At 36.3% G+C, this 27,458-nt stretch overlaps 2 protein-coding genes across 2 annotated transcripts in view; both read left to right on the top strand.

Annotated features, from left to right (window-relative positions):
• The first annotated feature begins 589 nt into the window (after positions 1 to 589).
• LOC116413118 (uncharacterized) lies at positions 590 to 9,490 on the top strand. Its single transcript, XM_052891889.1, has 7 exons — positions 590 to 701; positions 1,436 to 1,644; positions 2,425 to 2,643; positions 3,238 to 3,359; positions 5,231 to 5,404; positions 8,612 to 8,714; positions 9,398 to 9,490. The coding sequence occupies exons 1-7, from the start codon at positions 590 to 592 to the stop codon at positions 9,488 to 9,490; spliced, it is 1,032 nt and encodes a 343-aa protein (XP_052747849.1).
• A 2,652-nt stretch (positions 9,491 to 12,142) lies between these two features.
• LOC113516532 (uncharacterized) overlaps positions 12,143 to 27,458 on the top strand; it is a 34,482-nt gene continuing 19,166 nt past the window's right edge. The window contains exons 1-4 of the mRNA XM_052891879.1: positions 12,143 to 12,196; positions 13,290 to 13,431; positions 14,988 to 15,149; positions 16,370 to 16,449. Of these exons, the coding sequence (XP_052747839.1) occupies positions 12,143 to 12,196; positions 13,290 to 13,431; positions 14,988 to 15,149; positions 16,370 to 16,449 (438 nt within the window). The remainder of the gene's footprint in view (positions 12,197 to 13,289; positions 13,432 to 14,987; positions 15,150 to 16,369; positions 16,450 to 27,458) is intronic.

Raw genomic sequence — 27,458 nt, 5'->3', positions numbered from 1 at the left:
GTGCCAATAGCGTGCTATATGCAACCACCCATATTGGATGGTAAGATTCATTTATTCTTTATTGCACAATAAAACTTTGTGCAAGTGGCGAGCTTAATGCTATATGGCGTCCTCTACCAGCTAACCATTAGGTGAAAACAGAAAGTGTATGAAGAACAGATGTGATGAAACTATGTGACATAATTATAGTAAGATTATGTTTATCTAATCTTCAAAGGAGGCTAAAGTTTATTTTATATTTAAATGGAATAGTAACTCCGTTTACGTTGTTGAAATAAATCGCGTTACCAGTAAAACCGCGTCAGCTCTGTTATTGGTAACGCAAAGTTTTTTTTGAAAAGTGAAAAAGGGTACAGAAGAATAACACCTGAATCAAACAACAAAACTGAAACAGTTTACTCTGTTATGTCCATGGTACTGCTCATATCTATAGGCGACAGTTACCACTTTCCATCAGGTGGACCGTCAGTTTTATCATTGAAAGTTGCATAAAAAAAAAAACTGAAGCACTTCGTATCGAATCAGATGTAGTCTATAAATAATTTAAAGGATTTTATTCAGAGATTTTATTTTAAATGAGAAATTTAATATGAGAATTCAAGCTGGAGGCGATATTAAAATCACTAGAGCCATCTATCACTATATTACGGTACACGTTACGCATATCGTGCACGACACGCCGCATCAGTGTCGTTTGTGTCGTAAGCTATTCAGAAATGCAAATAGGCTAACTAGTGGTAGATCAACCACTTTGTATGTACTAGTATTTTCCTTTGATAAATCATGTGAGATTATTAACAGTAGCTACATTTGTGATGTTAAATAGTATTGAGCTATTTGAGGCATAATGTACAAGGAATTTGTTTACTACTTAATACGTAATAACGTAGTTTAATACGTAAGTTATGTTTGAAACAGTCTTTTAATCATTATCATCATCATTTCAGCCATTATCAGTTCACTGCTGGGCATAAGCCTCTCCCATAGACTGCTATAAAGAACGTTCCTGAGCCACCTGCTACCACTGACTCCTTGCAACGTTTTTTAATTGCCAATTAAAATTCCCCTTAAAATTCTTCGAAAATGCAATATATTATTTTGTTTCGTTTTGTTACTAGATCTATTGTTATAAATATATGAGCGTTTTAATATATTATGTTAAGTATATTATGAAGTCTCCGTGTGGTCCTTGCATAGAATAGGCCACCCCTTCCTTTCTCGTGGGTGTCGTAGAAGCGACTAAGGGAGGGCGAGCGATGGGCAGCAGTGTCCCTCTTAAAACATCTCTAAAGCCTAACTGCAGTTGGCAATCCACCTGCCAAGCGTGGCAACTACTAGCAAAACCCCCCAAGGGGAAGGATTATGTTCAGCAGTGGACGGTTAAAGGCTGATATGATACTAGCTTATAATTAAACTGTAAATTTTTTTCAACTAGTATTAGTTCCAAACATAACGGCGTCATCACTATCCTTCTCTCCTGACCATGTGCTGAACGAGTCCGTGATGTGCAGAGGTGATGTGTTGGACCTTGGTGCAAGGTTGTTGGGAGATGTACATCAAATCCACTTGCTTCTACACTGTGAGGCACAACATGCTGCTTTCTTTATACTAACTGAAGATGCCTGGACATCGTTCTGTTTGGATGTAAGTATATCATTGTTGAATTTAAAAGCGAAATTAGTTTTCATATTGAATTGGTTTTTATATCACGGTATGGTAATCAATTACTGGACTTTGATGCCTGGAATAAGGATTATCACATACTTGTTTGATAATGTAGGTTACGGTAGTATTGGCTACCGTAGATGTTTAAGCTAGTGCTTCATTCAGCATATTTACCGACCGAAAGTAGGTCTAACGTTAAGGTAAACTATTGTATTTAATTAATTACTATTACTTCTCGGGTAAGAATGTCACCCTTTGGTGTTCAAAGTTTCTCGTCCGCTTTTGCTATATACGAAGGTCTTTGACGAGACATACTCGTATAGGACGATGGCATCACTTAACTTTCGATGCAGGCAAGAAAAAGATTTTTAGTAATGGGGTCTAAAAATCTCATTACTAGCAACGTACCCTACTGGTCGACCACGCGGTACTCCCTAAAAACCATCGTGATTAATTTTTAATGAATTCGTCAAGATGTGCTTCATTTTCATTACTGTATTCATTACTGCTCCGCCAGCAGATAACAATAACGCCGGCAAGGTTACCATCCCCTTATCATCCACTGCTTCCGAAACACGAAACAAGTGACTATGATTTTTAAATGGTTTGAACATGAATTCGAAATCAAAAGTTTAGGCTGGAGTTCGATCTTGGGAGTTCTGGATCGTAGTTAAGAGTTGTTGAAATAAGCTGTCTCATGGAGCTTTAATAAAGTGTCAGCCTAGTTATTTTTTTATACTTACAATAAAAAATTATCAGGATCTGACAAGTGATGGATCCCTGCAAGCTGGTGTATTCACAATTAAACCGGTGTGGTGGAGCGGCGGTGGATCAGTACGAGGGACGGTCTGGTGCCGAGCCCCTCACGCCGGCCTGCACACCGCTGCACTTCGCGTTCTCGCCTCCACTGCCATCGCTCGGCCGTTACATCTGCTTGCAGATTCTTTGTACTTTAGAAGAGATCATATAACTCTTGAGGTCAGTGCTATATTATATATTTAACGTTATCTCTTCTATATACGCACAACAGAATTGTAACTAAACGAAGTTTTAATAAGACCCCACCAAATGTACTGATCCAAACATACCTTTTTCGTTTTCGCAATATTTATTATTTTATTCATAAAAGGTGACATGCTTTTTGTCAAACATGTTGAAACTTAACTTAGAACTTAGGGCCTTCTTTGTCTTTCTATATCTATCATGATATCAGCCGTTAACTGTCTACCACTGAAGTTAATGGTCGAGGTATGGACAACAGCGTTCCTGTCAAAACATTACCAAAAGCCTAACTGCGGTCGCCAATTCACCTGCTAAACTAGGCAACTACTGGTAAACCCCCTTTATGGATAAGGCCAATTTTACCTAAATTATTAGTCATTATTAATTATGGTGTCCACTCCAATGGTTTATCATAGTAATATTTGAAACCTCAAATTCAATGGTTAACATTTTGATATGCAAGCTTATTATAAGGTAATCTTTGATTTTAGTTATCTTGCATATTGAAATATCTATATTTTCTTGTGGTATTTATTTTCAAATAATTATAACATTACGTTTAACTTGTAGGCCCAGGAGAAAAATTACGATATCAGCAGCGACGACGATCCAGCGTGCGAGTACTACGTGCACCTCGGCACCGCCTTTCCTCACCGTTCTCTTTCCGCTACTGTTCAACTTGTCAATCACAGGTATGTTTATTTTGATGCTTTCGATGTTTATTTTATAGATCAATAAAGGATCATCATCATCATCTCAAGCGTTATTTGTTTACTGCTAAACATACATTGGTCTTATTTTACCAGAGGGAGACTTTGTACAAAAGTCGATTACTTGGTCACCTCTGTCTGATTCATGTTTCTACCGTCAAGCAGTTGTGTTATAATGGCTGTGTTTTAGTTTGAAGGATGGAATATGGCGTGAATTTACAGGGTACAGATGAATAACACCTGAGTCCTCAGGAATGGCAGCGCATGGGGGGGTATCATGGGTGAAACAGTATACTTTGTTATGTCCATGGTACTGCTCATGTCTATAGGCAACGGTTACTACTTTCCATCAGGTGGGCCGTCAGCTTGTTTGCCATTCTAAGTTGTATAAACAAAAATGTCTTCTCCATTGACTGCCAAAAGGAACGGTCCTGTGCCACCTGCATCCACTGACTCTGCAATGTATTTGAGCTTGTCACTTCATTTATTGGGGGTTTTCCTACACTGCGGTTACCCGTACGGGGTCGTCACTCAAAAACCTTTCTTTCCAATTGGTTGTCGGTTCTTCGACCCATGTGGCCAGTCCAGCCAACCCAATATAGGATAGAGTGTATCATTCTAAATTCTATTTCTCATTCTAAATTTAAAAAAATCTTCACATACATAATATTTGTAGTGGAAGATTGATATTCTATCTTACAAATATTTTGAATACGACAGCTTTATTTGTCAAATACATTGTATTACTTGTAAAAATTAATTTTGACTTAAAAAGAAAAGAAAAAGAAACAGAAAATAATGTTAAAATTTGGGGAATTTATATTTTACAAGTTTATAATTAATTTTAAAATGTGAAGGTTAAATGCCTTTAGAATCAGTACCAGTTATTGGAAACGAGTCCAATTTGGTATATATAAATAAACTTCAAGTTAATTTCATTAAACTAACTTTAAGCTGTAGATTCTGCGGTTTTCAGCCAAATACAGAGATATTATATTAGAATAGGTATAGAGAGTGTTTCCAGAGATTTTGCCCATCGAAATATATTTTATTTCGGCGAAATAAGAAATTAACACTCGTACAGTAATACATATTATTGTTATTGAGTGAGTTTCAAATGGAGCACAATTCTGAATCAATTTTGAAAGTACGTTACGTAATTGATAGGGTTTAGTGCCACGTTACTAGTGATCTTATTACGATTGGAGTCGCAGACATCTTTGTAAAGTAAAATCTAATTGTCCACTAAAGTGTAGTTTGATATAAAATTAACTCGACGGCTACATAAATAAAAAGATAAAAGCTGATTTTATATGGTACATGATTGGAATTTAAAAGAAAGTCATAAGGATTCTGTTATAATTAAAAGATTTTTAATGAAATTGAGTTCAACACAATTAGCTAAAAGAATGGGATCAGTGGATTTACTCTTGAAATAAATTCCAATAGATCAATATTAGAATTGAAACATTCTTACTCTTGAATTGAAAATACTAGTGACATAATGATTCCATGCTGTTCAGATAGGTGCACATTAGTGCAACTTGCCAATGCAAACTATTGCAAACTGATCACAATTTTGACTTAATTCCTATTTGTTATTTCATTAGTGGAATACAAAATTGTCATTAACATTAGGTTTGATTGATATTGATCAGGGAAGTCATTTAAAGGTCGACATTTCCGAATGTAGATACTTGCACTGGTACATTTTGTTTCCTTGGTTGTCTTTTTTGATCTCCTGATGATGGATTCCTCTTACCCTCACCCAACTGTTATAGAAAATATGGTTCATCATTCACTTTATTGATACAGTGTGTAGGTTGCTTATATTTCTTTTATTCTATGTCCAGTTCAGTGTCATATTCATACTATTGGAGCGTCCGTCCTTGGGGCATCTGCTCCTGTTGGGAGAAGGAGGAAGCAACGAATGGCTCTCTTCATTCCAAGAATAGTAGCGAACGACTTTGTGTTGGAGCCAAAAAAGCAAAAGTCAAAGAACAGCAGGTTAAATACAGCTTCTACATGTAACTAGTTACCTTGTAATAGGTTACAAATCCGCACTAATATTTGTTGTTTTAAAGTTTGCATGGCTGTGTTTCAGTGTGAAGGGTGGGATATGGCATTGAATTTTCAGGGTACAGAGGAATAACACCCGAGTCCTCAGGAATGGCAACACATGGGGGTATCATGGGCGAAACAGTATGTCCATGGTACTGCTCATGTCTATAGGCGACGGTTACCATTTTCTATCAGGTGGGCTATCAGCTTCTTTACCATTCTAAGTTGGTTAAAAAAGTTAAAAATAAATGGTGTATAGTTTACTCTAGGGAAACTACACAAAAGTCGTCTGGCCTTTTAACTATTCTTACTGCCAAGCAGTTATGTTTCAGTATGACAATTGGCATGTGGTAGAAAAGAAATTATAGAAGCAGCAGAAGCATTATAATTAAGTCTTTAGGAACGGCAACGTATGGGGATTAGCAAGTTTTGGAATGCTTGTCTAGCTCTTTATGTCTATTGCTGATAGTTACCATTTTCCATTAGGAGGGATATTAACTTGCTTGTAATTCTCTATAGTATTATATAAGAAATGTTTTGTTGTTTAGGATCAAGGATTACAGACATCTAGTACTGCTTTGGTGCATGTAGAGCCGACACATGGCTGTATTGCACCAAGATCTTCGTGTGTTTTGCATGTTTGTGTTCCTGATGTGGGAACCCAACTTGGAGTGCAAAGGGCAGTGCTGATGTATGTATTTTGATCTAGAGTTTATACCTTAAATATTTCCTCTCCGGTACTCCATAAATTCTTAGTTTGTGTTGTGACCATTTTGTGTACTGTGGCAAACTGATGAAAAATTATGCTACCTCTTTTTTGTACTTTCTTTTTTTTGTATTCTTTTAATTATTTATTTTGTATTTCTTTTTTAAGTATGCACCAATATCTAATGTTATTTGTGTGCTGTAAGTAATGCAAACAATTATATATCTATCTATCTGTCTACCTATCGTATTATATTTCTAAAGATTATCTGTATCAGGGATCAGTCTACTTTTGTAATCGTTCCCTTCATTACGTGTATCCTTATATTTATAATATTTTGAAGTATATTAAAACTACATCATAGTAGAATTAAGTTCAGCAACTGCAACAATGTAGAATTAAATATTTTCTGCACATATAGTATTTATAAAAAAAAAAAAACAAAACCATACTGAACACTAAGTTGTAATGTTGTTTATATGCAATATATCCTGGTTTGGCCGTATGGTCCCGGTATAGAATAGCTCACCCCCTTATTTTTCCGTGGGTGTCGTAAGAGGCGACTAAGGAAGAGCGAGGGATGGGCAGCAGCGTCCCTCTTAAAACTTCTCCAAAACCTAACTGTGGTTGTCAATCCTTTCGCCAAGCGTGGCAACTACTGACAAAACCATCCAAGGCGGAGGCTTATGTTTAGCAGTGGATAGTTAAAATCTGATATATATGTTAATATACTGTTTTACAGTTAGCAATTTTTACGTTGCATATATATTTAAAAAATAAGAGTATTATGAAGAGATTGGATACAAAAAGTTTAGTCTTCAAACACGTAAGTGCAATTTCCGTTAGAGCATGTTATGCAATATCAAAATTTTGCAACTCCAATTTATGTTACGTCAACTTGAATGCGTTGAAACTTTAAGGAAATTCATATATGTAGTTTAACTTCTGAAGACTCTCACAACTTTAAACGGATATTTCAAAATCATTCACTTATTATCGTGATATCATTCTATTTGTTTATAATAACGTATATTAATACTGTTCTTCTTCATATATACTTTAATACGTATTAAATATTTTTTACAGTTTATTCTCGCAATTTATATTGCTTTATTGTCATGTGTGTAGTGTAAAACTAATTGGTCGCCTTATATTTGTGTAGTCCATGCAATTGCTACATTGGTGACTTGTAACACAGGTCTTTTCAAAATCTACTGCAGGCTCCAGTCTCTCACAAAACTGGTCTCACATATTTAATTGTACCTCAAACTTTGTTATTTTAACTACCTATTGTGAAGAGAAAAATAAACCATTCATTTATGAAAGATACAATAATTAATCATCTGTTTTGTAGGTAATGTATTGTCTACTCTGAAAATTTATGTGTGGTAGATTTATCACTGAATTTTGTATTTAAATATAATGACGAATTTTTTTGTTTGCCTCTAACCGACGCATATTTTTTTGCTACTAGTAACCCAGCCCGGCTTCGCACGGGCAGATAGAATTTTCGACAATAATATATATGTTTAGATTATTTATAGAGGGATAATTCTTTCATACGTATTTTTTGGGTAACTTGAATCGTTTACACAGCGCACGCAACGGAAGCTCTCAAATATGAATAATTTTCCCCGGTTTTGCAACATTTTTCACTGATGCTTCGCTCCTATTGGTCGCAGCGTGATGTTATATAGCGTAAAGTCTTCCTAAATAATTGAACTATCCAACACAAAAAGAATTTTTCAATTCGAACCAGCAGTTTCTGAGATTAGCGCGTTCAAACAAACAAATTCTTTAAGTTTATAATATTACCTTATCTATTGTACTGTTGTTTTCCTTAATAAATAAATAAACAAGTATTCCTATTTTGTTAAGTAACATGATCGTCTTGTAGGTTTCGGCATAGAAAGAACCATCCCTTCCTTTCCCGTAGGTGTCGTAAGAGGCGACCAAGGGAGAGCGAGGAATGGCAGTAGCGTCCCTCTTAAAATATTTCTAAAGCTTAACTGCGGTTGCAAATCCGCCTGCCTAGCGTGGCAACTACTGGCATAACCCCTCTAGTGGATAGTTAAAGGCTGATATGATGATGATGAGTATCATGGTAAGGTCAATAAGAAATGAGAGTATATTGTACCGACGAGTATCATATTATAATATTATTATAAAATTTTATTTTTAAATGTGGGATCAAAATGAACAGTGATTTTATTTATTTATTTTATTTTAATTATTGTGCACACTAGTTTTAAGAATATGACAGAGGTAATCAAATGTACAAAGGCGAGCTTAACTCTAATAGAGTTTTCTTCCAGTAACACCCAAAGTGGAAAGGAGCATCAGTGTCAGCGGATACAGCAGTGTACAATATTGTGACGATTTACTAAGTTATCCACTATGGAATGTAGTTTATATGTTATGCATTGAAAATATTATGTATGTATATATGTATTTTCCATCATATCAGGTTGGTGTTGAAAGATATTCCAAAAGAAAGTTTCCCTTGCGATTGCGATGCAATGATTGTTAATACAGAAACAGTTGAGTCTGATTCGGTACCAGGTGTAAAGGTAAGCTTACACACATGCAAGTATTTTAAATTCTGTTTGTAAAATTTGAAGTTAGCAGGGATTTCACTAAGGGAGAGATTTCATGAATTGATGTTTGATTGTGGAGGTTTTGCTTGTAAATTTTATTAAATTTACTGTGATTCAGGTGTATGAAAAGAAATTTGAATGAGTGACTAAACAGAACAACACGAAAGTAAAAACAGATAGGTATAAGTTATCATAATTTTAGACCGTATGTCTTCGAGTTTTTTATACCACTGTGGTGGCAAACAAGCATACGGCCCACCTGATGGTAAGCGGTTACCGTAGCCTATGAACGCCTGTAATACCAGAGGTATTACGCGCGCGTTGCCGACCCTGAAGAAACCTCTTTACCCCCTTTTGAAGAACCCCATGCTGTAGTCTTTTTTTTGGAAAACCTCGGCAGGGCAGCTCATTCCATAATATATATGAGTGTTCGTGGAAGAAAATATCTCTGGAACTATTGTGCACACGCCCACGCACAGACACACACACACACACACACACACACACACACACACACACACACACACACACACACACACACACACACACACACAGAGAGAGAGAGAGAGAGAGAGAGAGACACATACATATCTATAAACAGAGGGAGAGAGATGCGAAATCACACGTTTATGAGTAGAGTTTGCTTCAATATGCAGTTCTTTGCTCAAAAAATCAGACACGGATGGGGCGAGTTGCGGAATTTAACTCCATTAGTTACAAGTTGCACACTAAGAGGTGGTATTCACTAAAGCGACTATTTTACCTTAATCTTTATAATAAATAACTGTTACAGAGCTGGTCTCGGGAGATTTGTGAGGTGGTATGTTGCCAAATGGAGGTGTGGTGGGAAGTTGCTCCTGTGAAGTTTGTCCTTGATCCCCTTTGTTTGTCACTACCGCATTCTAGAAGGTTATTGAAGACATTCATATCGAGTATACTTAAAGTATTGTTTTTCAAGAGGACTAGTATATAGTGAATCTAATGTAACGATGGAGAATGGGCGTTTATCACTCTCGCAAAAACTATTGAACGGATTTGAATGTAATTTGGTACAGGTGTAGGCTATATCCTAATTTAGTACATAGGATACTTTATATAGTAATTAATGCAGGTGAAGTTGCGGAATACAGTTAGTAAGTAAATAATATTATATATATATATATATATATATATATATATATATATATATATATATATATATATATATATATATATATAATATTTACTAATATTATATTATTATATGTGAAACTGACTTTGTTACCTTATAGCACTTTAACGGCTTAACCAATTGATATAAAATTTGGTATATTGGTACTATTATGGGATAGAAAAAAACATAGATTACTTTTATTAGCTATTAATTGAATATAAAAACAGAGGGAGACTGTACAAATATATTTTATTACGAGTACACAGTGGAGGTAGAATAGAAAGACCCGATCTACTTGACAGTGCTGAATGCTAAGCAGCCACCCCAAATATGAACATTTGCAACTTCAAAGGTATCCCTCGATAATTTCAATGATACCCAGTAGTTTCTTTATAGAGTCGTTGTGAAAAAGTGATTTGCCATTGTAAGTTTTGTTATTAGGGTTCAAAGCATAAATTTGAAGATACGCGCTACGCAATTGTACGGGAATGAGTCAATTCACACTTGGTGGGAGTTGCCTGCACGGCTCCTGCCACCTGCGCCGCAGTCATTTCTCAGTCCCACGAACTCTTTGGATGTGTCCCTGAATTTCACCTTGCCAAGTCTCCCAAACGAATGTTCAGAGATTGATATTATTGAGTAAGTAATATTTTACGATTGGAGATAGAGAGAAGACCTAAAATCTATTTCAAGGGAGTTAATGGATGCAGGTGACTCAGGACCATTAATTTATCAGTTAATGGGAAAAGTCTATATTTAGCAGTAGACAATGTTTTTGTTAGTGTGGTAAGTAAAAATATAATGTGTAAGCACTTATTTTTGTCTCATAAATATCCCTCTTCCATCCCTCAGGATCTTTAAATAACGAGAACAGAAGATTAATACTACTACATTATGATAGGTTGTTTTAACCTTTTTTACCCCTTTAACCGATAAGACCACCTTTTGTAACTTTCACATTTTATATACTTATTTTGTGTACATAGCTATTTTGTGGGCCATAAAAGACTTGTTTGTAATCAAGGTTCATATAATTTTACTAATTATCAGAAAATCTTAATTCTTTTAGGATTTTTCCATTCCTTCTGATTCATCCATTTTCGTATTTTATTTCATCGTCGTCTGTTCTCAAAACTTCTTGACTTCTCCTTGATATAACTTACGGTCCATCCGATTTTACAATATATCATTTAAGTTTTCGGTATCTGAATTTTTACATTTCCGCATTGGATGTCGGTTTCGTTCTTTTCATCTAAAAGTGATTTAAATTTTCGGCTTTCTCCTCTATGTAGAATGGTGGCAGCAGGAGAAGAATGGCGGTCACAGTGTAAAGTCATCCGGCAGTGTGCCAGCCGGCAGCCGCAGCTGGAGCCTGCTATTACCTGGCTCGGGCTGGTTCCGCCCGGCGCTCGCGTACACGCCCAGATAAAACTCGTCAACGATACATATGAACATGTGTGTAACTTACTTGGATACTCGCAAACATTTCTTTTATATTGACACTTGGTGGAACTTTGATTTTATAACTATTGTAAAAATCCTTGTGTTTATAATTTTTTTACCCATTTAATATATATATGAATAATTTCCTGGATTAGTATAAGGAATATAACTATCTTTATCAACGTACTGATTTACTAATGTCCCACTTATAAACTTTAAAGGCCATATAAGAAAAGATAAGGATATTGGCATATCATTAATCATATTTGCATAGTATTTCATTTTGACTTTATTCTGGTAATCTTGCTGATTTTGAAAATATGATAGTAACTCTGCTTGCGCTGTTGAGGCAAAGGGTGACTTTTTCTGGATCATCCTAATTGAAATAGTAATAGCGGGAGCAAAGATAGGTAAGGATTCATTAAATCAGCTCTAACCAATCATCGTGACAAATGTACAAAGAATTTACTGCTATGGTTTACCAACGGTGCTGGTCGCTGTCACTAATGGTCCCTTCGCCTGAGAGTTACGGCTAGTAAGCAATCAGTAGAACCGTCGATCTCGACCCAGATCAGCTGGTGGTGCAAGGCGTGGCGGTGGTGGGGTGGACGCGAGCCTGGCGCGGCGCGCCACCACTGTGACTGCAACTGCGAGCGCCTGAGACCCGCCGCCGGCACGCTCGAGCATGCTCACGACACATGTATCGACTACGAGCTAGACATACCTGATGTGAGACACCTTGCCTTCAGTATACCATCATAACACTGCGTTTCCAAACTGTAAGGTCGCATTCAGACCCTATGGTATGGGCCGAGAGCGAACCGAGAACGATACTATTATCGTTCTCGGTCCGCTCTCGGTATAGTCAGTACAAACAATTCGAGATTGATCGGAACGGGACTGAAATGTAGTGTGAATACACACATTGTTTTAATTCGTTGTATTAATTTAGATATTATTGGAAGCAACTTCTCTGGAAACAAATTAAATATTAGTGGTATATATTTAACTGAACTAGATGTTTTTAGCAGAATTAAACAAAATAATTGTTATCAACTAACCAGTGGTTAAACGTAATTATAACGTTATATATTTAACCGTTTATTACATAACGAGCAGTATTACATACGAGTAAGATGTAAACAACAATTAGTCTCGACAATTTGATTAGACTCGAGATGATTAAAGTGCTTAATATTTGCTCGCGGGAATATAAATTAGTCTGGTACCACTAATATTGAATATAAAATGTGAAAATCATACATGTTTGGAAAGTGATAGTCGTAGACTATAGACTCAAGTGCCGTACGTAAGTTTTCATTCCTGACGATGAAAGTGTTTTTCAACCGATTGCAAAAAGAAGCATGTTTTCGATTCGGTTATATTTTTTTGTTTGTTACTTAACTTTATTATTTATTGTTACCGCGGTATTTTTATATACCTGCTAGTCATGTCCTGCGGCTCTATTCGTGGTCGTATAGTAATTTTGAATGGGCTATCACAAACTTTCTCAAGGAATGATGTATGGAATGCAAAAAGAATTTCTCATATAGTAGTTCTGGTGGGAGGGGGGAGGGGGATGGGATTGTTAGTCAGTACTCGCAATTCTTTCATTGAGACTACCAGCCCCATTGTTAGTAATGTATCTTATAAAGTCAAACTCTCCGCAATCCCCTCTGAAACCCATCAGGTTGAATTATAGGTGTATTCATCACGATAGTGATTGATGTGATTTTATCCTCATCTACCATCCCAGCCTGGTGCTCCACTAGTATATACCGATAGCGCGGCCATTATAAACAATTCCGTTGGCATAAAAAAAATAGTAGTTCTAGTGATTTGTAAGTTGAAATAAAAAAATACTCTTTTGCTTTATTACATATTATCAAGGCAAAAAGTATTCAACAGAATTGGAAATCTCCTCCTTTTTCAAAATAAATATGTTCCCGTAGTCAGACGGGTGCGTGGTGGCGTTGGTGCAGGGCGGGCGCGGCGCGGGGCGTGAGAGCCGCGCGGTGCTGCTGGGCGGCCGCGTGCTGGCGCCGCGCCTACTGTTGCGGGTCGTACCCTGTCACCCAGAGGATAGCGGAGACTGTTAGTACTGCCCTTTGAACACCACCTGGAACCAACTTAACTTGCTTGTATGCTGCAGCCTGACTTCCTACAGCTTTGGAGATAAATAGTTTATTATTATTTCAGCCATTAACTGACCATTGCTGGACATAAACCTTTCCCATAAGAGGAGTTTTGCCAGTAGTTGCCACGTTTGGCAGGCGGGTTGGTAACCGTAGTTAGGCTTTTACAGATGTTTTAAAAGGAACGCTGCTGCCCCTTCCTCCACCATAAACTCCTTTAGTCGCCTCTTATCACACCCACGGGTAAGGAAAAGGTGGTCTATTCCATGCCGGGATCACACGGTAAAGGTTTATACCATTTTTTTTATACCACTGTGGTGGCAAGCAAGCATACGGCCCCACTGATGGTAAGCGGTTACCGTAACCTATGATTGCCTTTTTTTTTATACAACTTAAAATGGCAAACAAGCTGACGGCCCACCTAATGGAAAGTGGTAGCCGTCGCCTATAGCCATGAGTAGTACTATGGACATAACAGAGTATACTGTTTCGCCCATGATACCCCCCATGCGTTGCCATTCCTGAGGACTCAGGTGTTATTCCTCTGTACCCAGTAAATTCACGCCATATCCCACCCTTCAAACCGAAACACAGTCATGCAAACACAACTGCTTCACGGTTGAAACACGAATAGGACAGAGGTATGCAATTGACTTTTGTACAAAGTCTCTATCTGGTAAATACCAATACCAGGGTAATTACGAGCACATTGCTGACCCTTAAGAAACCTCTTTATCCCTTTTTTGAAGAACCTCATGCAGTAGTCTTTTGGGAAAACCTCGACCAGTAACTCATTCCATGGATGCAAACAAACATTCAGGATGCCTGATGGTAAACAGTCGCAGTAGCCTATGGACGCCTGCAACACCAGAGATGTTATATGCGCATTTGCTAAACCAATTTTCCACCGGCCTGAAACCTATATATATTCCTCATTTTACTGATGTGTGTAATCATTGAACAAAATCGTTTCCACCGCCGGCCTTTTGACATGACTAGGATGGACTTAGTACCCACACTTTGATCATGACCTGAATAATTAATTCCAAATATTGTGGTCCGTTGAGACAAGAATGGGGACTGTTAGTAGGTACCTGATCTATGAACATTCTTGGAATATGAAAACATGGCCTTGAACAAGGTTGATTAATTGTCGTGAACTATCACCGAGAAAAAGGTTATCCAGTACATCAATTAATTAAGTCCTTCTATCTATCTATTTAAGAGCTGCGCTCTTGTCGGTGGAGCTCTTGCCACTCACTACGATTTTCAGCGAGTCTCTTCACCTCCTGATACGACACGACACCAACTCCTTCCTTAATCTGCCTGATGTAACTATGTCTCGGTCTCCCTTTCCCCCTCCTTCCTTATATCTTACCTTCTATTATAATGTTCATAAGTTCATCGTGTCGTATCAAGTATCCCAACATTTTTCACAACAAGTAAGTCCTTAGCCTAGCAAAATAAAAAGCGAAAATTAAATAGAAATTATATTAGAAATTTATGCAAATACAGGCAAAGGTTGCAGCTTGGACCCAGGAGCTGGAAATAGAATTAAAGGCACAGCAATACTGCGCCCGAGCGCCGCACTTGTGCTTGGAAGACGGACCTGTTACAGACTCGTCATAATCAACATCACACCAATCTCAACTAGAGTCAACTGGGAACCTCCCATGGGTAATATCGTCTATATTTTATTAGATGGCCTCCAAAAAAGGAGTATAATGTTTTTAGGGTTCGAGCTTCTTTTTCCGACCACAACTTCTAAATGCCTGAACAGATTTGGATATATGTGATATTGTCAGAATTCTTCCATCATTGCTCCAGCCCATTTCGACAGCGCATTTGTGTTTTTTTTATCTGTGGAGCAAAATAAACTTGTTTATGTTATTGGAAATAGCAAACTGGACAGTCCATCTGATGAAAAATGGTAAACATCACCTATAAACATAAGTAGCAATATTTACATCATATAATATACAGTAAATTTCATATTAATAGAGGGAGACTTTGTACAAAAAAAAAATTATTGGGTACTTCTGTACCATTTGTGTTTTATACCGTGAAGCAGTTATGTTTGCATGGCTGTGTTTCGGTTTGAAGGGTGGGATATGGCAATGGATTTACTGGGTACAAAGGAATAACACCTGAGTCCTCAGGAATGGCAATGCATGGGGGTAACTCTGTAATGTCCATGGTACTGTTCATGACTATATGCGATAGTTACCACTTTCCATCAGGTTGGCTGTCAGCTTGTTTACCATTCTGAGCTACATAAAAAAATCCTCATATTAGTCCGATATTTGGCCGCATGGTATAATTAGGTCAACAGAGGCAAACTGTGTTATTTTGTGAAAAGTTGGTCTCAACAGACCTAAAGTTACTCAAGCAAAGGTGCGTTATTTTATTCTGCCCTAGCCCTTGAAGTTTTAACTAGCTTCCCTACTCCACGCGTAGTAATTTACAGACCGCAAACGAGTCTCTAAGGCAAGTGTGGATTACTATACGCAGTATTACTATATACAGTAGAAGCTGCGGCTGTCAAATGATCTAACAGTTCACGTCTCTGTACCTAGAGAACCACATATCATGGTGGCAAGGGAATGGATCAGTAACTTAAATATGAATTTGTTTTCGGATTACGTTTTCTATTTTTGTTTCGTGAACGTAAAAAAATTAAATTGGCAGTAAGGTGGTCATTTGTTTTTCTAAGATATAAAAAATGTAGGGCTGATTATCTTTTTCGACAAATCATGAACATGATGGTACTTATAGAGTTTGGTCTATCCAAAATAAAATTTGATACAATTCTGTCAAGCCGATTAGACCTAATTGAGTAACAATGATACAAATCTTTACAAATTTTCAAATTTTATATTAGATGCTCACTGTTTCAGGAGGCGATAGTGATATACTCAAAGTGACATTCACACCGAACTCCTTCGAAATTGGGAGTTACGGACAAGTGGAGATAAACGTAAGTGTTTTACTGTAGATATAATTATTTATTTATATAATATTGGTGTTAAAACTGTGCCATTAGTTTTAGCATTATATTGCTTTTAGTGTATTTGCAACTAATCATTCTCCATTAATTCCATTCCCGCGTAAACCTTCCGGAAAATAATAAATTATACAAGCCGAAGTCGAAATCGTTAGCATCCTTTCGAGCGAGTGTTCTGTCAGTTAAACTGAATATTTTCACCAAAGAATTCTGTACCTTTTAACGTGATGCCTCCATCTGTCAAGTTGATACTAATGAGAAGTTCTAAATTTTTGTCATTTGTCGACCATGCTTTTTTTGTGCGGATAAATACTACATTTTTCTCTGGTAGATCATTCTCTCAAAAGAATGTCAGCTATGTTGTCTGTATGCATAAGGGTAGTCAAGTTTTCTATTAGTGTGATAATATTTTAGAAGCTCAGTACTTTATTCGATTACGGATGAAAATAGGATAATGTTTTTAAGTCAGAGATAATAATCTATGTAAATAATAAAAGCCACAACATTTTTACCACCAGAAGTTTTTTTTTTTATTGGTAAAAATGTTATGGTACCCCGCCTGTGCTAACGGGATACGCTGGCGGAGCACCAGTGAAGGGTGATAGATGAGAATGAAAACAGGTCAGTTAGCCCATCATGATGAATTCATCAGAAATTAACCATGATAGTTTCCAGGGAGAACCGCAAGGAGGTCGAACTGGTTGGGTATATTGCTAGCAATGGGATTCTCAGTCTCCATTACTAACAATCCCTTTCCCCACCACCAGAAGTTAGGTATTATTTATATAAACTCCTCTTACATTGACAAGCAGAGGCATTTTCATATCATCTCATTAGAAAAATGCAGAGATTTTATTGACATTTCTTTTGGTTTTAAAATATTAACACATAGATTGTCCACAAATGCTTCAACCGTTTAACTTTCGTATTCCCTCTAGTATACCTCGAAAACAGATAACACCTTTATGTTCTTCGTTAAAAAAAACGGTGTTAGGAGCCAACTCGCCTGTACCCACATTATGTAGGATTCTAAATGCTCACAGCGATCACATTGACATCAATTTTGGGTCCATCAACAGCAGATATAACTTATTATGGAAAATTTTAGACATAAGCTCTATATTATTTTAGCTTTATATTATATATATATATATAATATATAAATTCAAAACATGAAATTATAATTAGAGCTGAGGGAGAAATAACCATAATTGCATTTAACTATATCTTTAGAGAGCCTACCACAGATTAATCTAATTACCACTCATTATGTAGTTTCCATTAATTACTTATCTCCACGGTTTATTGCTGTAATATATTTCTATATTATATCTATGCTAATTTAAATAAACAAGCCTTGCGCAGTGGAATAGAAGTTGTTTGGAACCATGGAATTTTGCGTATTTTTTGGTCGTAAAAATTCCGCCCCACTCGTGTTTCTGCAGTCAAACTGTTGGGCTTGCATGGCTGTGTGTGGCATTTCAGTTTGGAGGATATGGTAGCGAAATTATTAGGTATGGACTACGGAAGCATATTACCTTAGAGCTCAAAATTGGAAATCCATAGGTACATTATGTACATATACATAGGTACATGGTGCTGTTTATGTTTATAGGTGATGGTTATCATTTACCATCAAATATGGTGTCAGTTTAATTGAAAAAATTGCACACAGATCTTTTCATTCTGTTTTGTCTGAAAATATTATATAGTGTATTCTCATTTCCTTGAGATCATACTATTGTTGATTGTTATCATTCCAGGAGGGGCACTAGTTTTTCTTCTCAAGGGCAGGATATTGACCTTTTATTTCCAGGCTAGTCAGGCAGCTTGGTACAGGTATAAGAATAAGGACTATAGGACTTTATTTATTTTAAGGTTTCACTGTGATTTATTTTACTTTTTCATTTCTTTGAGAGGCAATTGAGATTATTGTTGACAAAAAGTGACGCAATTAGACTTTAGAAGAGGGCAAGCACAAAAGACCTAGTATGTCATATAGTGTTAGAGATTTCAGTCGGAGATACTCGTAGCTCGAACTTCAAATGATATTAATAACTAAATACCCATTCCTTGTGGCAATTTACAAGTCTTTAATAATTTCTCTAGTCTTCATTTCATTATTGTACCATGTGTTACAAGGAGACTTCCTTCGTTACATGTTTTGAACTGAGAAACATACGGAGCTGTACATTTGTACATAAAGGAAATTAATTAGAAGGCAAAGGCTCACGTGAAAGCAATTAGTGAAGATCTGTAGAACTTGTAGACCTTTACTGCAACACGCTTCGCCGCGAGTACGTGTACGCGTTATGTATGGTATACGGAACGAAATGAAAATTATTTTAAGGGATTCCCGCAATTGAATTCGAACATTTATCCCAGTGAAACTTTTTTGAGCCGCTATTAAAAACAGAAGGCGTCCAGCTGTCAACTTATTATGAAAGCTATAATTTTTCTTTCGTGTTTCGACCCACATTTCTCTGTGAAAAACGTTCAATGATAATGCGGTGATTTTCATCATGTACAATATTTGATGGCGTCAATCAAACGACATTTATACCGATCTACGAACGGAGATTATGTTGACATGAAATGATGCCATTTAATGCACAAATATTTGTATTCGCTATGGGATTTTTATGTTGTTAGTAAGCGGACAAATATTTGAGTTAAATATTATTTTCCGCTACAGAATAGAGGGGAGAGTTACAATAGCACGGTATCAATATGTATTAATAAATATATACTTACAATATTTGAAGTAGGGTGGAGACATTTTAACATAAATAGTTTATATTGCAACTTTGTACGCATACTTTTATTTTCTTTATACATTATCATCCCAAGGATTGTCAAGAAATTTCAAAAAGAGCTTAATTTTCACGCTCCATTACTGGTTTTAATGCGTACGGTTTTTGACTTCTAATAGAATTTATACTAATATATATAATATAATAATAATAAATCTCTTTATTTTCAGGTATATACCCATAGTTTATATTATTACATTATTAATTATACAAACTATTATTATTATTTGTAAAATATACATTAATTATAAAATACGAATTTAAATTATTTCATTATAAAATCTTTTGTCGTCAGGTATGCAGTGAGGAATACAGTCTTTACAATATGATTACTTGTTGTCATTAATCTTTCATGAAATTTTGCCTTATAATTACATGCCTTAATATAATATATATTTCATCATTCTTATTTTTCTATCCTTATCCCAATTAATTTTTGGGGTCGGCGTTATATGTTTTTCTCTTCCATTCTTCTCTATACGCAGTTATTTTCGCATTCACTCCCATCAATTAACTAGAGGGAGACTTTGTACAAAAGTCGTTTACTTGGGCATCTCTGTCCCATTCGTGTTTCTACCGTGAAGCAGTTGTGTTTGCATGGCTATGTTTCGATTTAAAGGGTGGGATATGGCGTGAATTTATAGGGTACAGAGAAATAAAACCTGAGTCCTCAGGAATGGCAACGCATGACGGGTACCATGGGCGAAACAGTATACTCTGTTATGTCCATGATACTGCTCATGTCTGTAGACGACGGTTACCACTTTCCATCAGGTGGGCCGTTAGCTTGTTTGCCATTCTAAGTTATATAAAAAAATATAAATTTCAGGTAATTTGGCATTAATTTCATTGTATGATGCACAAATCCTGGCCAGAGATTGATGCAATCCTAGGTTTAGCGTTAAAAATCTAACATAGATACAGTTACAAAAATAGACCTCTGAACTGCGTCAGAGGTTTCATTTGACTAGCTCCTAATCCAACCATCTGCGAACAAGCCTGATGCATTACAGTAAAGAGGCGGTCCCTTAAGCCCTGAATCCGTGATAATATTGAACATGCAAAACCGTAATTGGCTTTTACAGCAAAGTTGTTACATTGAGTGCGTGAATAAAATGTTTGATTTTACGCTTTAATGACATTCGTATGACGAGCGACCCTATGACGCAATAAATTACCACGCTTTATAAACACAGTAATATCGTGCGGTTCGTTTCCCATAACGATTATTGAGATTGTATCCCACAAATTGCTGTGTAGTCCCGGCATAGATTTGGCAACTCTTTCTTTTCCGTGGCTGTCGTAAGAGGCGACTAAGGAGGGCGAGGAATGGGCAGCAGAATCTCTCTTAAAACAATAACTGCGGTAGCCAATCCGCCTGCCAAGCATTGCAACTATTGGCAAACCCCCCAAAGTGGAAAGTATATCTTTAAGTACATCAATATACTGTAAGTATATATTTTCAGATGAAAAATGAATTTTCCTAATCGTTTTATAAATGTCATTTTTTTTATACAACTTAGAATGGCAAACAAGCTGACGGCCCACCTGATGGAAAGTGGTAACCGTCGCCTATAGACATGAGCAGTAACATGCACATAACAGAGTATACTGTTTCGCCCATGATACCCCCCATGCGTTGCTATTTCTGAGGACTTAGGTGTTATTCCTCCGTACCCAGTAAATTCACGCCATATCCCACCCTTCAAACCGAAACACAGCCATGCAAACACAACTGCTTCACGGTAGAAACACGAATGGGACAGAGGTACCCAAGCAATCGACTTTTGTACAAAGTCTCCCTCTGGTAAAACATACTTATGACATACTTATGAGATAACATATACAACCGAATTCTGAAATTCCTTCTTTCTGAAGTTGGTTGTAAACCGCAATAGTACCGTTGCATCAGTCATTGCGTCCATTCCTTTTTAATCCTTTAACGGTGTCGAGCCAATCAATCGTTTTAATTTTAAACATTAATTTACATAATATAGTACTCAGTTCTTTTAGATTCTTCTACAGCAGTTTTTTTCAATCTTTTCCATGACGCGACCCCCTTATTATGTAAAAATATCTTGCGACCCCCTACCCTCCACGGTTTCGAATGTGTATGAATTTTATTATAATACAATTATGAAATCCGTACAGTCGTATTTATATTCACAGTTAGGTATCGAGAAAATAAAATAATAAAGTACATAACATAATAAAGTATGTAAAACAGCCATGTAATCCATGTCTGTTATAGATACTTCATTATGTATTATTGATTACTGGATGTATTTACGGAACTGTTGATTTTTCACTGCTTCGAGACCAACCGCGACCCCCTTTTAGAGGCTCGGGGACCCCCCAAGGTGTCGCGACCCACACATTGAAAAACACTATTCTACAGTATATAAAGACTTTAAGCTTTAAGGACATTATATACTTCTTCATATTATTACGTCCTGCATTTAAAAATGTATTTCCAAACACGGAGCGTATTATTTACATATGGGAAATTGTAACAAAGGTTTCACACCCATAGTATAGCATCCCGAGGGGATTACCGGTATCACATCATCAGCACGCTTGAATGTATTGACGTGCTGTAATATATCATTCATTCATACACGGCTTCTGACACGAACACCGCTAAGCTCCACGATCAGCTGATTTGTATACAAATTGAAAATACGCGAAGACATCGTCCTGCCTTCATTTCGTACTCTAATGAATATTCACGGTGGGTATTATTTTGTGCAAATTAACGTTAAAACCAATTCACGTTCTGCAGACGCGCGTTATTCTCGTATATTTTAATCTTCGTCAGTAATAACAATTATTCCGTAAGAGAACTTCCGTGATGATATATGTTCTATAGCGTAATCAATTAATTTCTGAATGAAAATGAACAGAAATGATTTTTTTTTATACAACATAGAATGGCAAACAAGCTGACGGCCCACCTGATTGAAAGTGGTAACTTCTTCAAAAAGAATATAGTAAGGTTTCGTCAGGGTCGGCAACGCACACGTGATCCCCTTACTGTTGCAGGCTACAGGAACCGTTCACTATATGCTTTTTTGCCACCTTCCTGATAGAAAAAAAAGATGAAAATGTAATAGTAATCCCGGTAGCGTTATTGGTAAACCAGTGAAGGATAGATGACGATGTAAACCAGTGGCTGATCGTGATAAATCTATCTAGATTTAATCGCGATAGTTAGTAGTAGGTAGTGGAGAGACCACGGGACGGTCAATCTGATAAGGGTTTACTAGCTTTACTAAGGTTTACTTTACCAGAGGGAAATTTTGTACAAAAGTCGATTGCTTGGGTACCTCTGTCCCATTCGTGTTTCAACCGTGAAGCAGTTGTGTTTGCATGGCTGTGTTTCGGTTTGAAGGGTGGGATATGGCGTAAATTTACAGGTTACAAAGAAATAACACCTGAGTCTTCAGGAATGGCAACGCATAGGGACTATCATGAGAAGAACAGTATAGTCTGTTATGTCCAATGGTACTGCTCATGTCTATAGGCGACGGTTACCACTTTCCATCAGGTGGGCCGTCAGCTTGTTTGCCATTCTAAGTTGTATAAAAAAAAAACTAGCAATTGGACCATTAGACCACTTTATTAACAATAATTTACCCCCATAGTAGTAATATGCTCCTTTTATGAAACGAACTTAAGCGCAGCAGTGAGGCGTTAGAGTAGATTTAATACTCATATTGTTTTGAGGTGCCAAGTTTGTACTTTTACCTCGACTTGTTCCTCCTTCGTTCATAGTCGATTATTTTTTTATTTTATTTATTCTTTATTGCACCAATTAAAAATTATATATAAATATATATTACATATATAAAGTACAGAAGGCGGTATTACCGTTAAAGCAATCTCTTCCAGACAACCTTTGGGTAGAGGAGAAAAAAAAGCGGTAGCTATTTGGCGCAATAAGTAATACCTATCTAATAAAAAACACTAGTGTTAAAAACAACATATGTAAATAATCATGTGACTACCATACATACATGGTATACATACATGGTGTACATACATAAATAGTCTTTATCCAACTGTATCATCTGTGAACGTTTGCAATACTTTATCGAATAATTCCCTGCTGTAATTTTCCCAAGTTTTAAACTAAAAGCGCCCGCACGCAAGCCGCTTGTCAGCAGAATTAGAAACAACTGATGCAGTCGATTTCGCAAAGTCCACCTCTAATATATCTAATGCTAACTCGATTCTAATTGTGTAAATACTATTAAGAATTCTCCAGATAGACAAATAATGAGATTAAACACGATGTATTTGATGGAATCGTTCGAATGGACAATTTTGGACGTGTGGGTCGTTGTAATGTAATTACGTTACTAAAAAGAAATGCAGGAAGTATTGTGGCATGTTTAGAAAGCAATTTAATAAGTCAAATGCTTTGTGAATATGATCAAACGATGTGTCAAATGCAACAGAAACATCAAACTAGTTATAAACTCCTGTACTTAGTATACGTAAGTAACTATGTGTGATTAAATAGTTTCATTAACTATTATGGTAAGGGTTTAACTAAAATTAACGTGGATTATTTAGTTACTATAGTGTAAGTTAGAACTTTTCCTTTTTCCATATAAAATCAACTTGTAACTATTTTATTCATTTATAATTTTAAAATATAAATTAATAATAATAATAATAATATAGCCTTTATTCAGATCAACTTAGTACATTAAAAACAAACATAAAATTTTAAAAAACTTTAAGTAACTTATTCTAATAATTGTTTCTTGCTTATTTTTTGAAGATCTGTTTGCCATTTGGCATAATACATATATATATACACACACACACACACACACGCACACGCGTACGCGCACGCGCGCACGCACGCGCGCACGCACGCACGCGTGCTCGCACGCACGCACGCACGTACTCTTAAGCTTCCCATTTCATTATGCCAAAATTTTAAGCTAATTTGATATTTTACCAAGCGAATAAGAGAGTGGGGAAATTGTTGATAACAGAGACCGTCTATCCCATATATCCTACACCGGGTCGACCTTCACGATGAATTACCATTCTGGAAAATATTGTACTCAAGTCATGGTGAACTCGTCTTGCTTCATTTTCACCTATCGTCCCTCATTTGTACCCGACCAGCGTAAGCTATCAGCGTAGGCGGGGACACCATTCCATTTTCTTTCATTAAAAAATCAGTTCGATCGCCTCGGGGGCCCTCTAGCGAGTGAGTCAGGACACGTGTCGGCAGTTAGAACGAAATGTACGCGTGGCTGTGTTCGACTCGCTACAATTTTCTTGCGGTTTTCTTAACTGCTTCCTTTTTACAGTCTGCACTGAAACCTGTGTAGTATTTAATTATAAATGTTTTAAAATTGTACGTGATACTTATATTCTGTACTAACTTTTTCCCGTGGCTTTACTCGCGTGCATAAATATCTTATAAGTTAAATCAATTATTTATTCTTTAGTTTAAAAGTTGCTAGCGATTCTTCTCGTTTTAGTTGGAATAGATAGGATTTTCGGAAGTAATTATAGCCTATAAGTTACTGGCTGATAGTGTAGCTATCTATAGGTGATAGAATTTTTAAAATTGATTAGCCAGTTTTTGAGTTAATTCATTACAAACCAACAAACAATCAAATCTTTCCTCTTTATATTTTTTTTTTCTAATGGATGTTAATGGAATGGTAACCCCACCCGCGCTATCGGTATACACCGGCGGGGCACCAGTGAAGGATGATATGTGAGGATGAAGCAAGTCAGTTAGCCCATCATGACGAATTCAACAAGAATTGTTCACGATGGTTTCCAGGGGGAACCACGTGGAGGTCGACCTAATAGAGCATATTACTAGCAATGGGGCTGTCAAACTCCATTGCTAACAATCCCTTTCCCCGCCCTCTTTATAATATTAGTATAGATTAGTTGAGTCAGTAAGCATAAAACCTCACCGAAGAGCAATTAAACAAGCTTGAGCGTCTCCAAAATTTATGTATCCGCTTCATATTTGGTTTTCGCAAATATGATCACATTTCTCAATTTCGTACTCAACTCAAGTGGCTCTCTATCCGTTTTCGTCGTAATCTGCATATCCTGTCTCTTCTTTACACAATCCTTTTTAATCCTGCTGCTCCTGATTATCTAAAAGACCGATTCTTGTTTCTCAGTGAGGCTAATGATCATACTTTACGCAGTGTCAATAACCTCCGACTTAGATTTCCCACTCATTCTTCTTCCTTTTATTCTAGATCCTTTACTGTTCAGGCAGTTCGCCTATGGAACTCACTACCTACCTCTATTCGGTGCGCTCAGACTCTCACTAGCTTCAAAACCTCTGTTAAATCCTACTACATCTCACTTTAGTACTATTTTCCTGTGTTCTCTCTTCGTTTTCCTTCGTCATTTTTTTCTGTTGTATGTATGCTGTTAAGTATGTGTATGTTATGTATATATTTAATTGTGTATATATTATATATGTATGTGTATATATGTATGTATGTATCTATATATGTTTGTATATGATAATATTTATATAATAGTGCGCCACCTACTCTTTGTCTTTTTCTCAATGTCCTCTACCCAAAGGTTGTCTGGAAGAGATTGCTTAGCGATAAGGCCGCCTTTTGTATCACTTCTCATTAATATTTACTGTATTTGTTATTTCTCTTTTTATTTGGTGCAATAAAGTGTAAATAAATAAATAAATAAATAATTGATTAACTTAAGTGAAGTTAGAGGGAAAGGATTGTTAGTAATGGGGAGGTTAGTCCCCATTGCTATCAATATACCATACCAGGTTGTGACGGTTCGCCTATAGTACAATAGGTTTAATACCATAAGTACATAGAAAAGAAACAGGGGTTCCTATGGGTGACCGCTGCGAAAGCTGAGCTATTTAATATAAACAAACTTTAAAGTCAAGGTTCACAATAGTATACAGAGAAGACGTTACCATATATGAAATATTGACACAGAAGGGAAACTCCTTTGATGTGTTTCCAGAGTGTAGTGGACGTCACAAGAAAATTAAATAAATTAAACAAAAATATATTATATTTTATATTAACCAAATTATAGTTTACCTTTTTCTCATCAGGTGTAAAAAGGATGCATATAACACAGTTTAATAAGAATTATGAGAGCCTTTAAAGTTTTATAAATTCGATAATCAATTTAATAGAAAATACCAAAATACGTTAACATATAATTAAATTGAATTTAAAGAAAAGTTCAGTTCGAATAATAGGCTAAATCCGATTATTGAAATATCTACCCTTCGGTGACATAATCTATGACGTTACGAGGTGAGAAAAAAAAAAAAAAAAAAAGGGAGAAAGAAAAGAAAAAATGGCGCGGGAGTCGTGTTTTAAGGAACTGCGCAATAAAATAAAAAAATAACTAGGATATAGATCTAGGAGGGACTGGTTCGATGAAGGGGTTTGAGATCTTAGTGTATCACTATGGATTAAGTGTGTGAAATTAATCAATAGAAGACTGGAGAATCCGGTGAGCTTGTTCCATTTATTACTACGTAGTTAGATTTTTGACTGTGATCGCAGGCAAAGTCTATACTTAATATTTTTCCCAACAACTATTAAAATACGTATTTAGTCGAGTCCATATACCTTTAGGTAATGCGTATATCGTTAAATGCAATCACATTTGAACAAAGTTTACATCAATATAATTTACGTACTTACGTTATTCTACTCATATACAAAATCCAATTATATGGTCGTTTGATAGAACTTCATCAATTTGATTCAATGTTCTAATTGTCCAGTTTTGGAAAATACTTATTGATTCAACTATTGAACTATTACAATACTAACTAGTTTCATATCTAGTTATTATAAAGTATTTATTTATTGAGGATAATAGACTAAAGTGACTATGGTCTGGTCTCATTGCTGGGAAACAGCCATTGATGAGAGAGAGGGTTATTGAGTGGCGACCCTGTGAATGCAGGTGCGGTGTGGGCTACCTCCATTGTTTGGAGTGACTGTTTTATGTGTATTGTGGGGCCGTTCCTTGTGTCAGTCGGTGGAAATTGCCTGTGTTCAGTCGTGGGTTGGTGATGGTTGAAACGATGATGATGATGAAATATTTGTATTTATTACACTATTACAGTGTTGGTTTGGAATATCTGTTCATACTTAACGC

This window comes from Galleria mellonella, unplaced genomic scaffold (genome assembly GCF_026898425.1).
Source record: "Galleria mellonella isolate WM207_F2 unplaced genomic scaffold, CSIRO_AGI_GalMel_v1 utg1073, whole genome shotgun sequence".
Classification (NCBI taxonomy): domain Eukaryota; kingdom Metazoa; phylum Arthropoda; class Insecta; order Lepidoptera; family Pyralidae; genus Galleria; species Galleria mellonella.
Note: the sequence above shows the minus strand (reverse complement) of the source record. Positions and strands in the feature narration are given on the sequence as shown.